This window comes from Procambarus clarkii, chromosome 34 (genome assembly GCF_040958095.1).
Source record: "Procambarus clarkii isolate CNS0578487 chromosome 34, FALCON_Pclarkii_2.0, whole genome shotgun sequence".
Lineage (NCBI taxonomy): Eukaryota > Metazoa > Arthropoda > Malacostraca > Decapoda > Cambaridae > Procambarus > Procambarus clarkii.
Genome location: NC_091183.1, coordinates 30,791,493 through 30,804,634, shown reverse-complemented (window position 1 = coordinate 30,804,634; position 13,142 = coordinate 30,791,493). Strand labels below are relative to the sequence as shown.

Sequence of the window (13,142 nt, the reverse complement as noted above, 5' to 3'; positions counted from 1 at the left end):
CTACAATCGATCATCTTGAAGTCGGCTGTGCCCAACATAGTCTACACCGGGGAAACAGTCTTCATCACTGACCTCACTGCTACCACTCCATACCCTCTCGCCAGAGTCCACCTGGATTGTCCCTACGTGAACGGAGAAGTCCAAGTCGCCGTCAGGGAAAAGCCTTTTCCCATGCCTGGAGTGCAACTTCTCCTAGGCAACGACTTGGCAGAAGACCTGCAACCGACCAACCTGATCGTCATGGACAAACCCCAGGTGTGTAACTCTGTGCCAATAAACCCTATTCTTGAGTATGTTCCAGCAGAGGTTCAAGAGAGTGATGAAGTTTCTCCTCCGGTTCTCGTGACCACCCGTGCACAAGCCGCACGTCCACAGCCAGCTGACTCTACTGCTACCGCTGTCCCTCAAGACCCTCAGAAACTACCCCCGCATCTGACCAAGTTGGAGTTCCGTAAGTTGCAGAGGGAAGATCTTACTTTAACACCATTGTTTTTCCAGGCTGAGACTCAACCCGACAGTATTCCTGGGTTCTTCCTAGAGAACGACTTGCTCTACCGCAGATATAGACCCAGTAAACTGAAGGAGGAGGACGATTGGGCCAACATCGAACAACTTGTGATTCCCACCAGCCTGCGGCCCACTATTCTACACCTGGCCCACGGAGCATTCTCCCACTACGGCTTCAACAAGACTTACCATGGGATTCGTCAAGACTACTACTGGCCAGGTATGGTAAATAACGTCAAACAGTACGTAAAACAGTGTCATACATGTCAGATGGCAGGCAAACCGAACGTCTCCATTCCCAGAGCACCACTGATTCCCATACAGGTGCCTGCGGAACCTTTCCACAGACTCATAATAGACTGTGTTGGTCCTTTACCTCGGACCAGTTCAGGTAACGCCTACATCCTAACCATCCTGTGTCCTACCACCAGATTTCCCATAGCAGTTCCAGTGAAGAACATCACGGCTGCTACGGTTATAAAACATCTATTGAAGATCTTCACTCAATACGGATTTCCCAGGGAGATTCAAAGTGACTGTGGCACCAACTTCACCAGTGATCTCTTCAAAAGGACACTGGAGGAGTTCAACATCAAACAGGTATTGTCCAGCCCCTATCATCCTGCTTCACAGGGTTCTCTTGAACGTAGTCATCAGACCATCAAAGCACTCTTGAAAAAGTTTTGTAGTGAAACCTCAAAGGATTGGGATAAGCAGATTGACCTAATAATGTGTATTTTCAGAAGTCTCCCCAATGAGTCCCTAGGAGTATCTCCTTATGAGATGCTCTACGGCCGTAAGTGCCGTACTCCTCTTAAGGCTTTCAAAGACTCTCTCAGAGATGCCACCTTCAGTGAGCATCAGAATGTGCCCCAGTTTCTTCAAAACCTTCAACACATTCTAGAGAGAGTCCACCGCTTTGCACATGATAATCTATTGAAAGCCCAGGTGAGAATGAAGACTCATTACGACCAGACCAGCAAAGTAAGAAAATTCAAGCCGGGAGACTTCGTCCTTGCCTATTTTCCTATCCCAGGTTCACCTTTACAAAACAGATTTTCAGGACCCTACTGCGTCAAAGAGTGCAGAAACAACAACAACTACGTCATAGAAACTCCAGATAGGCGGCGGAAGACCCAGCTGTGCCACGTCAACCTCCTGAAGCAATATAATGGTACTCCTCCCACTGTCTTGACTAACTATTCCACATTCACAGAACCCTACATCCACAGTGAGACCTTCCCAGCTTCTCCTCCCGAAAGCACTGACAAGGAGTCAGCGCTTTCTAATTCCGAAATCCTTAATGATCTTCCCAAATACTTTCAGGATAATCATAGTGCACCTCTCGTCAAGATCTTCAGAGAACATCAAGAGTTGTTCAGAGATGATCCCCAAGAGTGTAATGTTACCCAGCACGACATCCAACTGCTCCCCGACACCCGGCCGATTCGTCAACCCTTCTACCGAATCAGCCCGAGCAAGAAGGAAGTCATGCGTGCTGAGGTGCAATACCTCTTGGATCATGGACTGGCTACACCTTGTGAGTCCCCCTGGGCCTCACCCTGTATCTTGGTGCCCAAACCCCAAGGTAAGGTGCGGTTGTGCACTGACTACCGTAAACTGAACTCTGTCACTGTCAAGGATGCTTACCCCTTGCCAAGGATAGATGACATCCTTGATGCCATTGGTAGTGCCCAGTACTTGTCCCAAGTGGACTTGCTTAAGGGGTACTATCAAGTGTGTCTAACGGAGCGCGCTAAAGAGATATCTGCCTTCATCACTCCTTTTGGACTTTTAAGATATGAACGCCTTCCTTTCGGACTATGTAATGCCCCGGCCACCTTTCAAAGAGCTGTCAACCGTGTCATCCAGGGCTTGGATAACACATACGCCTACCTGGACGATATCGTCGTAGCCTCCAACTCCTGGAGTGAACATCTGCTCCAGCTGCGACGTCTGTTCTCAAAGCTCATGACAGCCGGCCTCACCATCAACCTGGGCAAGTCCACTTTCGCGAAAGGTAAAGTGCGTTATCTGGGTCATGTTATTGGGAGTGGCAGCATAGCTCCGTTAGACTCACACACTCAAGCCATCCAACAGTATCCACAGCCTACCACCAGGAAGCAGCTCCTGCGCTTCCTTGGTCTTGCCTCTTACTACCGTAGGTTTGTGAGGAATTTCAGTACAGTCGCCACACCTCTAATTCTATTAACCAGTCCCAAGCAACGGTATAATTGGACCATACAGCAAACCGTTGCTTTTGAACAACTCAAATTCCTCCTCTGTTCTAACCCCATTCTCGCCTCTCCAGATATCACCAAGCCTTTCGTCCTTCATGTCGACGCCAGTGGTACCGGCGTTGGTGGTGTCCTGATGCAACAACGAGGCGAGGAGGTTCTACCTGTCAGCTACTACAGCTACAAACTGAAACCACACCAGAGGAACTACAGCACTATTGAAAAGGAGCTACTATCCATCGTCCTGAACCTCCAACACTTCGCTCCGTTCCTACAAGGCGCCAGGTCTACCACCATCTTCTCAGACCACAACCCTCTCCGCTTCCTACATCAAGCCCAATTCACCAACCAGCGTCTTCTACGATGGGCTCTGTATTTACAAGACTTCAACCTGGAGATCCGCTATATCAAGGGTTCTGACAACACCATAGCCGATGCCCTCTCCAGAGTTTATGAAGTAGAAGCGACTCCATCCATTACTCCACCACATAACGACGTACTTCTTCCAGAACCGCAGGCTTCGGGGGAGAGTTGTGACAATAATCTCCTTCAAGAGATTGAGCCTGCTCTTCCCTCCATACTTACGTCGTCGAAATTATATAAAACGACTATGGAAGACATGTCCAACAATGACAACAACACCAGCAAGGCTTGCCAGGGTGAGCAAAACGTATGCAGCCTGCCACCTGTTCGGACTCAAACCACCAAACTACAAGTTGATCGCTACCGGCTCCGCTGATTGGTCGCCGGTCTGGCTGCACCTGCACTCGCCCCCCCATACTACTTGATGTCTGGGGTCGCCCCAACTTCAGACCTCAGAATGTTCAGTGCTCTCGTTGTCACCACTCCTCCCAGCTAGACGCTAGCGTGTACTGAGAGAAGTGGTGGCTTAAAGCCAATATTCCAACACCTCCCATTTACTTTGTATTGCACTTCTTGTTATTTTGCCTTAACGTAACTTTTCATTGTGTCATTTAATTATTCTTATTATTTTGATTGATTGATTTTATTATAAGAATTTGTTTGTGCATTTTATTCATGTTTTGATTTATTTAACGTAATTAAAATTTCATTGTTAAAGTTTACTTGTGTTTTGTGTGTCTTCTCCTTACCTTACCACAGACGAAGTTCCAGTTTTTTCTATTTTTTTTTTATAACTATGTGACGAGGCCATACCCCTAGCCTTAAACAGCCGAACACCAACGCGTTACCGTCACAATATATATATATATATATATATGACGTGTGTGTGTGTGTGTGTGTGTGTGTGTGTGTGTGTGTGTGTGTGTGTGTGTGTGTGTGTAATATAATGAAAAAGTCAGCAATACAAAACATGAACAGAGTTGGAATTAACTTACGAAAAGTTGAGAGCTTTGGCAAGGTACATCATTAACTGCGTCATGGGGCCCCTGAACGCAACCTCTTTTCCCCCAGGAACCATAGGATTAGCTCTCAGTATAATTTTATTAGCTGGGTTTCCCTCTGCTGCCACTAGCAAACTTGGCCTAGGATCGAATCTGTAAGAGAGTAAAAATTAGTTTCATTATTATTTCCCATAATTTTATTTACATTTCTTGAATGATAAGATGAATTTATCTAATTATTTTATCATATTTATTAGTTTCCTTTTGTGGATAATTATAATCATTGTTTTGCTATTTATTATGCATTTGATATTCTTGAAATATATCTGATTCACATATTTAATGTGCTTGATCATTAATGTAAGTTATACATGTTTTCGGTTTTCTACCACATTCCTTGTGTTTTACTTTTAGTTCATCTTCAGGTTCTTCACTTTTATTGAGCAGGACAATTAAATTCTCAATCAATTCTCTCAATTAAAATCCTTTAGTTTTAACGCCTCCAATTTATGCCTTGATGTTTTTCCAGTTTAGACTTTTTAACAATTATTAAAGGTTTTTTGATAAAAAATAATGCGGTCGTGCATACTTTACTCTCATCCAATGATTCAATAGTTATATGAATTATGTATCCTGCGCCTGTTCTTGGTTATTACCAGGCACATCAGATAGGCAGTTCTAGTATTTGTCTTTCATTCGGAAAATCATATTGAAAATTTAGGTCGTATTTCTTATTCGCACTATATGCCAGCAATAAACTTTTGAAGTATTCAGAAAAACAAAATCCCCAGAAAATTGAAAAATGTTTTGCAGGAAATGTTAATTATATTAGATAGGAAGTTTACCATAAACAATAAATTTTGTTTTATACATTAAATTACGTATAATTTCGTTTTCACGTTAAAAGTGAAACAAACAAACTCAGTAACTGAATGAGCTAAGACTGAAGTGCTTCCCATTTTTTACATTTATGTCATGAGATTCCATTCATATTCTATTTTAATAATTTGATGTCAATAATTTAATGGGTATCTTCTTTTGCAAACGTTAAAAATGCAATTAAATTAAAAAAACACTTATCATCTGACGTGAGAGAAAATTTCATGGTTTTAAAATAGTAATATGAATCTGTGCTTCTTAAATTTTGATCAATTTTAAATTTCGTTTTATTATGACCAGAAAATATAAATGTTAGCAAAAAAGTAATAAGATAAGAGAAGGAAAGACGGTGCCATAATTTGTTTCCAAAGTGGTTTTTCCTGAGTGTACTGACCTCACAAGCACTAAAATTTATATAGTTATTAATATTTAATAACAATGCTTTTCTTTGCTTTATATTATTTACAGTGCAGATATATATGTTCTCCGTAGTTGCAAGAATTTATAAACCAACTAAATTCGTTGAGATAATTCAAGTGCAATAGTTTTTGTCTCACACTGTCTCAGTAAACATTTTCTCATTTTCAAAAATGTTTGAAAAACGACATTTCATTGTATTAATCACTCTTTAGGGGTCCAGGAGCTCAAAAATATTCATCTATATATGAAATGCAGTGAAAACTATTAAACATATCTGAAGTTATTTGGCATAGGTGTCGTGAAAATTTCCTCCCAATAGGTTAAGAAATGGATTTTATACGAATTAATAAAAAATAAAAAACGTGAGCTACCAGTACTGATGAAAACAATAACACCTCCTAGTTAGTGGAACTCATGGATAATGCAATAATTAGGAGATGCAAGCAACTGTCCGACTCACATGGAAGAAGAGTATTAGTAAGAAGGGTTATCTTCTTGAGTTTATATAATTTCGGGGCAAAGCGTCCCCGCGGCCCTGTCCTTGACCAGGTCTCCTTTTTGTTACACAACCTCAGGAAGCAGCCCGTAGCAGCTGTCTAACCCCCCTGATACCTATTTACAATAAGGTGAACAGGTGCATCAGGGTGATAAAAACTCTGCTCATTTTGTTTCTACCTCAACCGGGGATCGAACCCGGAACCTCGGGACTACAAATCCGTAGCGCTGTCCACTCAGCTGTCAGGCCCCAAGGTAAAAAATCTTGAGGTAATTGTTACGGACCCGGATCCAGCATCCGAGCACGGAGCAGTGACGACCACGCCATCTGTGGGTCAGCTCCCGAAACCCCCTCCAAGCGGACGACGACACCTGGTGAGGACGATGTGTACTGGCTACGAGAGCCAGTTTCCAGTCCCGTTCAGCGCACAACACAGCCGCTGCTGACCTCTGGTGAGGTGGTGCTCAGACAACAGCGCCATCTATGGAGTGGATATGTCGGGCGTTTGTGTCTGAGCCTGTAAGTGAGGTGCTTTAGTGTGTCCCTGTTATTGATGACGTGTCTGCTTACAGAGTCGACCTGGGACTGCTGTAAGGGAAGTTGAGTCAGTCTACCCAAGGCAACCGTCTCCATACCTTGTGCTTTGCTGCAGCAGCTGTGAGTCGTCTCCCGGAAGAACACTGTGGTGTTACCCTGCCAGTGAAGTGGCAGTTGAAAGGATCGTCGTACCCGGGACCGACTGCTGGAGACGATTAACCACTGGGGTATTGAGGACAGGAGAGTGATTTGTGGTATCACACGAGGCTCCTGACTAGGGCGCTACCCTAGTATCGCTCGTGGAGTGGCCTGACCAGCGTTGCTGATCCGGAACCTGCCAGCAGACCTGCTGGACTTGTGGTTGACGGCCTCCACGGCGGTGCCCCCAGTGGAACTGTGTTTTGGCTGACCTGTGGCCAGGGTAGACTCAGCTTCTCAAAGGATTCGTTGTGAGGCCACGAAAGCACCGAGGACTTGGCACCGAGAGTTTGGATCCAGAGTCTTCAGGAGAAGACCATTGTGTATTTCCTCTGTACAGTGTTAATACCCCTCCCCCTGTGCACTCTTTTATTATATTATTTATTGGTGATGGAAACAATTATAGTCTTAAGTTCTTAACTTTATTTCCCTTCCCCTTTAAGTTACTTGCGTCACGGATCTCATCCCTTGAAAGCCACTACTGGCTTGGGGCCGGATACAACTTCCTCTAATAACATCAGAGTACGAACTCAGTTGCGACCCGTGAGGGCCGTAACATAATTGGCATCCCCAGCGGGATCCGTCCCCTTGTTAAGTATGTTTGACAGGGGTGGTGAAGTGGCGTAATCCCTGTATATAATTCCCCCTGTGTGTGATGATTGGGACGTTATACGTCCTAAGCGGTGCTCAAGAGTGACTAAGTGCGATATTGTGCAGTGCGGTGCTCGCTGTGATTAAGCGATTAAGTGCAATATTGTGTAGTGCGGTGCTCGGCGTGATTCAGTGCAATATTGTAGAGCGAAGTGTTCGCTGGGATTCAGTGCAATATTGTGTAGTGCGGTGCCCGAAGTAATTACGTGCAATATTGGCAAGGGAGGCGCCAGGTGCGATAAAGTGCAATATTGGCGTAGAACAGTGCTCGGTGCGTTAAGTGCTAACGTGAAAGCGGTGTTAAGTGCTAGTTAAGTGTTCCGTCTGTGACAATGGCAGAAAAAGCTACCATCGATGATGTGGATGAGGTTCAGGTTTTTCTGAACAGAGAGGACTGTCTTGCCAGATTAAAATATCTGAGCAAACCGGAACTTGTGCTAGTGAGCGCCTACCTGGAGATCAAGATCCGTGCCAGTGATTCCCGTGTGGAAATCTTGTCCAAGGTTCACCGGCATTTGAAGGCAGAGAAACAGGAAGGCGAGACTCCTAGTATAAAGGAAGGTAAGGAAATAACTTCCATTGAACAGGAAGGTAAGAGCAGTGATGTCGAAAGTGATGAGAGTGAACTAAATATAAGTGTGCTCACTGTGAAGATGCGTGAACTAGAGATCCATCGTGAAATAGAATGGAAAAAGCTAGAAATCGCTAAAGAGAGAGAAGAGGAAGCGAGAAAGAGAGAAGATAAGAAATTAGAAATGGAAAGAGAGCGGTTAGGAAAAGAACTAGAGATACGACGTTTAGAATTAGAACGAGAAAGAGAAAGAGAAGAGCGAGAGTGAGAAAGAGAAGAACGAGAAAAAGAATGAGAAAGAGAAGAGAGACGAGAGAGAGAAGAGCGAGAGCGAGAAAGAGAAGAACGAGAAAAAGAACGAGAAAGAGAAGAGCGAGAGCGAGAGAGAGAAGAACGAGAAAGAGAAGAGAAACGAGAAAGAGAAGACCGAGAAAGGGAAGAGAAACAGCGAGAGAGAGAAGAAAAGGAAAGACAGAGACAACATGAACTAGAAGTATTACGATTAGGCGGTGGTCGGAGGCCAACAACGGAAACCAGTAGTTTCGATCCGGTAAGAAACATCAAAATGGTCCCCAAATTCCATGAGAAGGAAGTGTCAAAGTTCTTTGCAGCCTTCGAGAAAGTTGCTGCCTCTTTGGAGTGGCCAAGGGAGAATTGGGCCATCATGATACAGTCAGTCTTGACTGGGAAGGCCCAAATCGCCTACTCCACGTTATCCCTTGACGACTCCGGCGATTATGACAAGGTGAAGAAGGTTGTGCTCATGGCGTACCAATTGGTACCTGAGGCGTACAGGCAGAAGTTCAGAAACCTGAAAAAGACCTCAGAGCACACTTTCACCGAATTCGCCACCATCAAGGAGCGACTTTTCCAGGAATGGTGTGCCTCTCGGAAGGTGGAGACCAAAGAAGACTTCGAGCAGCTCATACTGCTAGAGGATTTCAAGGATTGTTTATCTGGAGACCTGAAGACGTACTTAGAGGAACAGCAGGTGGAGACCTTGAGTGCGGCAGCCACCATGGCTGAGGAATACATCCTGACTCATAGGCCGTCTGCTAAGTACGTCCCGAGGAATTACCAGCGCCGGTTTGATAAACCTCATGACGAAGAGGAGACCCCCGTCCCACGAAATGCTAAGAAGACGCCCCCAAGTAGCCCTCGAAGGACGAGTCCTAGCAGTCCGAAACACTGGAGTCCAAGGAGGAATATGGTGTGCTGGACTTGTGGGCAGAAAGGGCATGTAGCTGCTATGTGCCGAGGCAGAAGAGGTGGTGGCGCACGACGGGAGGTGATGTTGATGAGCTGTGTTACACCACCAGCAGGAAGCCAGTCGACGACGACGCAGGAAGGACCAAGTTTGTTCGCCCCTCACACTTCAAGCGGGTATGTATCGAGTGATCATACTGGTAAGTCATTCGTAGTGCTCAGAGATAGTGGAGCAGCCCAGTCCCTGATCGTGAAGAACTCGTTACCCGAGCGAGTAAGTGTGGATGGGAGACCAGAGGTTGTCCTGGTTGGGTTTCCTAGGACGCAGTACATCGCCCCCTTAGTGCCGGTACATCTCGACTCGCCTTACTTCAGCGGCACATGTGTGTTGGCAGTAGTCGATACCCTCCCTGTGGCTGGGATTGACGTGGTACTAGCCAACGACTTGGTATCGGATTGGAGCACCAATCATCCCAAGATCGTGGACGAGTCGGCCGGAACAGTAAGGTCTGAGGTAACAACAGGCAGTGGTAATGTCCAGGTAAAGACAGACCCGGATTTAGGTATGTTTAATCCTTCCTCTCGCCTACAGATTGACAACAGAGTCAACAATATTCTAGCAGAGTCTCCTAATTCTCTCGACAAGGAACATGAGGTTACGATGGCAGAAGTACCTGAGCAAGAAGAGAGGCCTTGTGGGCAGGCACCCACGGATACCAACGAGTCTGGAGCGAAGGCGGATGTGTACTTGCGGTATGGCAAGCTACAGCGTTCATTGAACCGGCCAGAGATTCCCCAGACGTCAGAGGTATGTGAGGTATGTGCGAAGGTTTTAGTGCCCTCTTTGGTCCAAACTAGGCTAATGGATATAGCCTGCTATGGACATGACAGGCTCAGGAAGCTTATCCCTAAGGTAACCAAATGTTTCCTAGCGGTATTTTTTATTCTTACGTGTGTTCTCAGTAGGGATCAGTGGACGACCCGAAGGATGATGGCTCCCTTGAACATCGTGAAGAGATCCCAGGGATTAGAGACGTGCACTGTGGGTGTTGCAGTCGAAGACGGGACCTGGAAGGTGATGGTAGATACAGGGGGTACGCGATACGATAATATGAGTGACTGTTTCCGACAGGTTGACACCCCCCGCGTGATAGCTGAGCCTCAATGCAGCATTATGCGGAACGTTGGTCGACCTGACGGTGGCAGAGCGAATGCCATCTTCAATGTACAAACAGCCCCGTTGGGACTAGGTGTGGACCTAGTAGAGGAGTATGCTGTAAGTACTGTTTTACCCGCTGTCGCTGTCACTCTAAATTATCAGACCCCTGTATTCCAGGTGCCCGACTCCCTGAAGGACCGCCAGACCGGTACTAGAAATACCGTCTGTGACCAGCCATCATCGGTGCCACGACACAAGGAAGTGTCGAGTCGCCCCACATCGTGTCTACACCGATCCTTACTCGAGAGATGTGAGATTAGCCCCCTGCTTGACATCGCAGTGGAAGGATGGCAGATTACGTCAGGCAGGTCATTGCCTTCTATCTGCAAGTTCCCATTGTGCCGGAGTTGCCCAGTAGGACAGCTCTGTGGACAAGACAGCCTCGCCGTTCCAGTTAATAGTGTACGTGAATCTGTGTGGAGTGGTGTCCACGTACTAATTTGGCTTGTGTTTTTCCTTTTAGAAACCCAAACCAAATTCCTTTTGGTGGGGAGGTGTTACGGACCCGGATCCAGCGTCCGAGCAAGGAGCAGTGACGACCACGCCATCTGTGGGTCAGCTCCCGAAACCCCCTCCAAGCGGACGACGACACCTGGTGAGGACGACGTGTACTGGCTACGAGAGCCAGTTTCCAGTCCTGTTCAGCGCCCAACACAGCCGCTGCTGACCTCTGGTGAGGTGGTGCTCAGACAACAGCGCCATCTATGGAGTGGATATGTCGGGCGTTTGTGTCTGAGCCTGTAAGTGAGGTGCTTTAGTGTGTCCCTGTTATTGATGACGTGTCTGCTTACAGAGTCGACCTGGGACTGCTGTAAGGGAAGTTGAGTCAGTCTACCCAAGGCAGCCGTCTCCATACCTTGTGCTTTGCTGCAGCAGCTGTGAGTCGTCTCCCGGAAGAACACTGTGGTGTTACCCTGCCAGTGAAGTGGCAGTTGAAAGGATCGTCGTACCCGGGACCGACTGCTGGAGACGATTAACCACTGGGGTATTGTGGACAGGAGAGTGATTTGTGGTATCACACGAGGCTCCTGACTAGGGCGCTACCCTAGTATCGCTCGTGGAGTGGCCTGACCAGCGTTGCTGATCCGGAACCTGCCAGCAGACCTGCTGGACTTGTGGTTGACGGCCTCCACGGCGGTGCCCCCAGTGGAACTGTGTTTTGGCTGACCTGTGGCCAGGGTAGACTCAGCTTCTCAAAGGATTCGTTGTGAGGCCACGAAAGCACCGAGGACTTGGCACCGAGAGTTTGGATCCAGAGTCTTCAGGAGAAGACGATTGTGTATTTCCCCTGTACAGTGTTAATACCCCTCCCCCTGTGCACTCTTTTATTATATTATTTATTGGTGATGGAAACAATTATAGTCTTAAGTTCTTAACTTTATTTCCCTTCCCCTTTAAGTTACTTGCGTCACGGATCTCATCCCTTGAAAGCCACTACTGGCTTGGGGCCGGATACAACTTCCTCTAATAACATCAGAGTACGAACTCAGTTGCGACCCGAGAGGGCCGTAACAGTAATCTTGAGATGATTTCGGGGCTTTTTACTGTCCTCGCGGCCCGGTCCTCGACCAGGACTCCACCCCCAGGAAGCAGCCCGTGACAGCTGACTAACACCCAGGTACCTATTTTACTGCTAGGTAACAGGGACATAGGGTGAAAGAAACTCTGCCCATTGTGTCTTGCCGGCGCCCGGGATCGAACCCGGGACCACAGGATAACAAGTCCAGCGTGCTGTCCGCTCGGCCGACCGGCTCCCTAAGGTCCACAAAGTGGATATGCAGCTGGTCTCTTCTAGGATTGCTGATTGCCACATGGAGGGCAAAATTTCACACAAATAATAAAGAGTAAGTATGTTGTATTATATATCTGTATTTTATTATGTATCATACAAATACATTGCACAATGACAATATTTCTAACGTACACCAATTTTTTTTCTCCTTTATTTCTCATCTGATTTTGTTGTGGTTTATACATCTTAGAGAATGTCTACCCATCAATAAGTATGTAAAGTTAGAACGAAATTGATCAACATGTTATTCAGCCACAGATGGCAGAACTTGTGTCTTAATTTTTTTGGCCGAATTATCCCTATATGTTGTTTTTTAAGTGGTTATTTTTTCTTGATTTCATTTCGCCACATATTTACCCACAACTTTCACATATTCGAGTACGAATGCTAAGCAATATTTCATAAAAATTACAAGATATGTCCTAAATTAAAACTCCTATATTAATTGTCGCGAATGTTTATTTAATTTTTCTGTATGAACAGGATTTTCATCTTTAAGACAACACACAAATTTCAGTTTCAGAGCGATTATCACCATTTTTACATATTATGTGCAACGTTCTTAGTTCTATGGTTTCACTGCTGTCGTTTATTCATAAACCCATAACTTTGGGAGTTATAAATGTTTTATATCTAATTTGTTGCATATTTTGAAAACCACATTGTCTATTTTTTTTACAGTAAACTATATTCTCAAACTATATTTTTCAAAGCAATAAAAATGAACGTTATATGCCATCCTGAACCCATAATGAATAAAATAAAAATTGGATAAATTTTTTTATTAGTTTAGTTAATATGAAATTTTCAACATTTGTTAATATATATTTTTTATTTGTTTTCCTATTCTTGTTATAATATTGATCCATTAGGGAAAACTGGAACATTTATCAAGTATATTATGCACAACAAAACTGAGTGTTTGAGAAAGGTTGATAAATTGTGCACCTAGCCCCTTAAAACACGTTTTATACGTTTTTTGAGATTGAGATTTTTTGAGATTTTGAGATTAAAAACGATTATAAAACGGGATGCCATAACGTTTATAGAAAACTTGAGCCCATA

The 13,142-nt window shown here is 45.2% G+C and overlaps 1 protein-coding gene across 1 annotated transcript in view; it reads right to left on the bottom strand.

The window, feature by feature from the left end:
- LOC123762004 (probable glutamate receptor) overlaps positions 1-13,142 on the bottom strand; it is a 437,835-nt gene that overhangs the window by 382,573 nt on the left and 42,120 nt on the right. Inside the window, exon 6 of the mRNA XM_069335681.1 lies at positions 4,103-4,261. Coding sequence (XP_069191782.1) covers positions 4,103-4,261 — 159 coding nt within the window. The remainder of the gene's footprint in view (positions 1-4,102; positions 4,262-13,142) is intronic.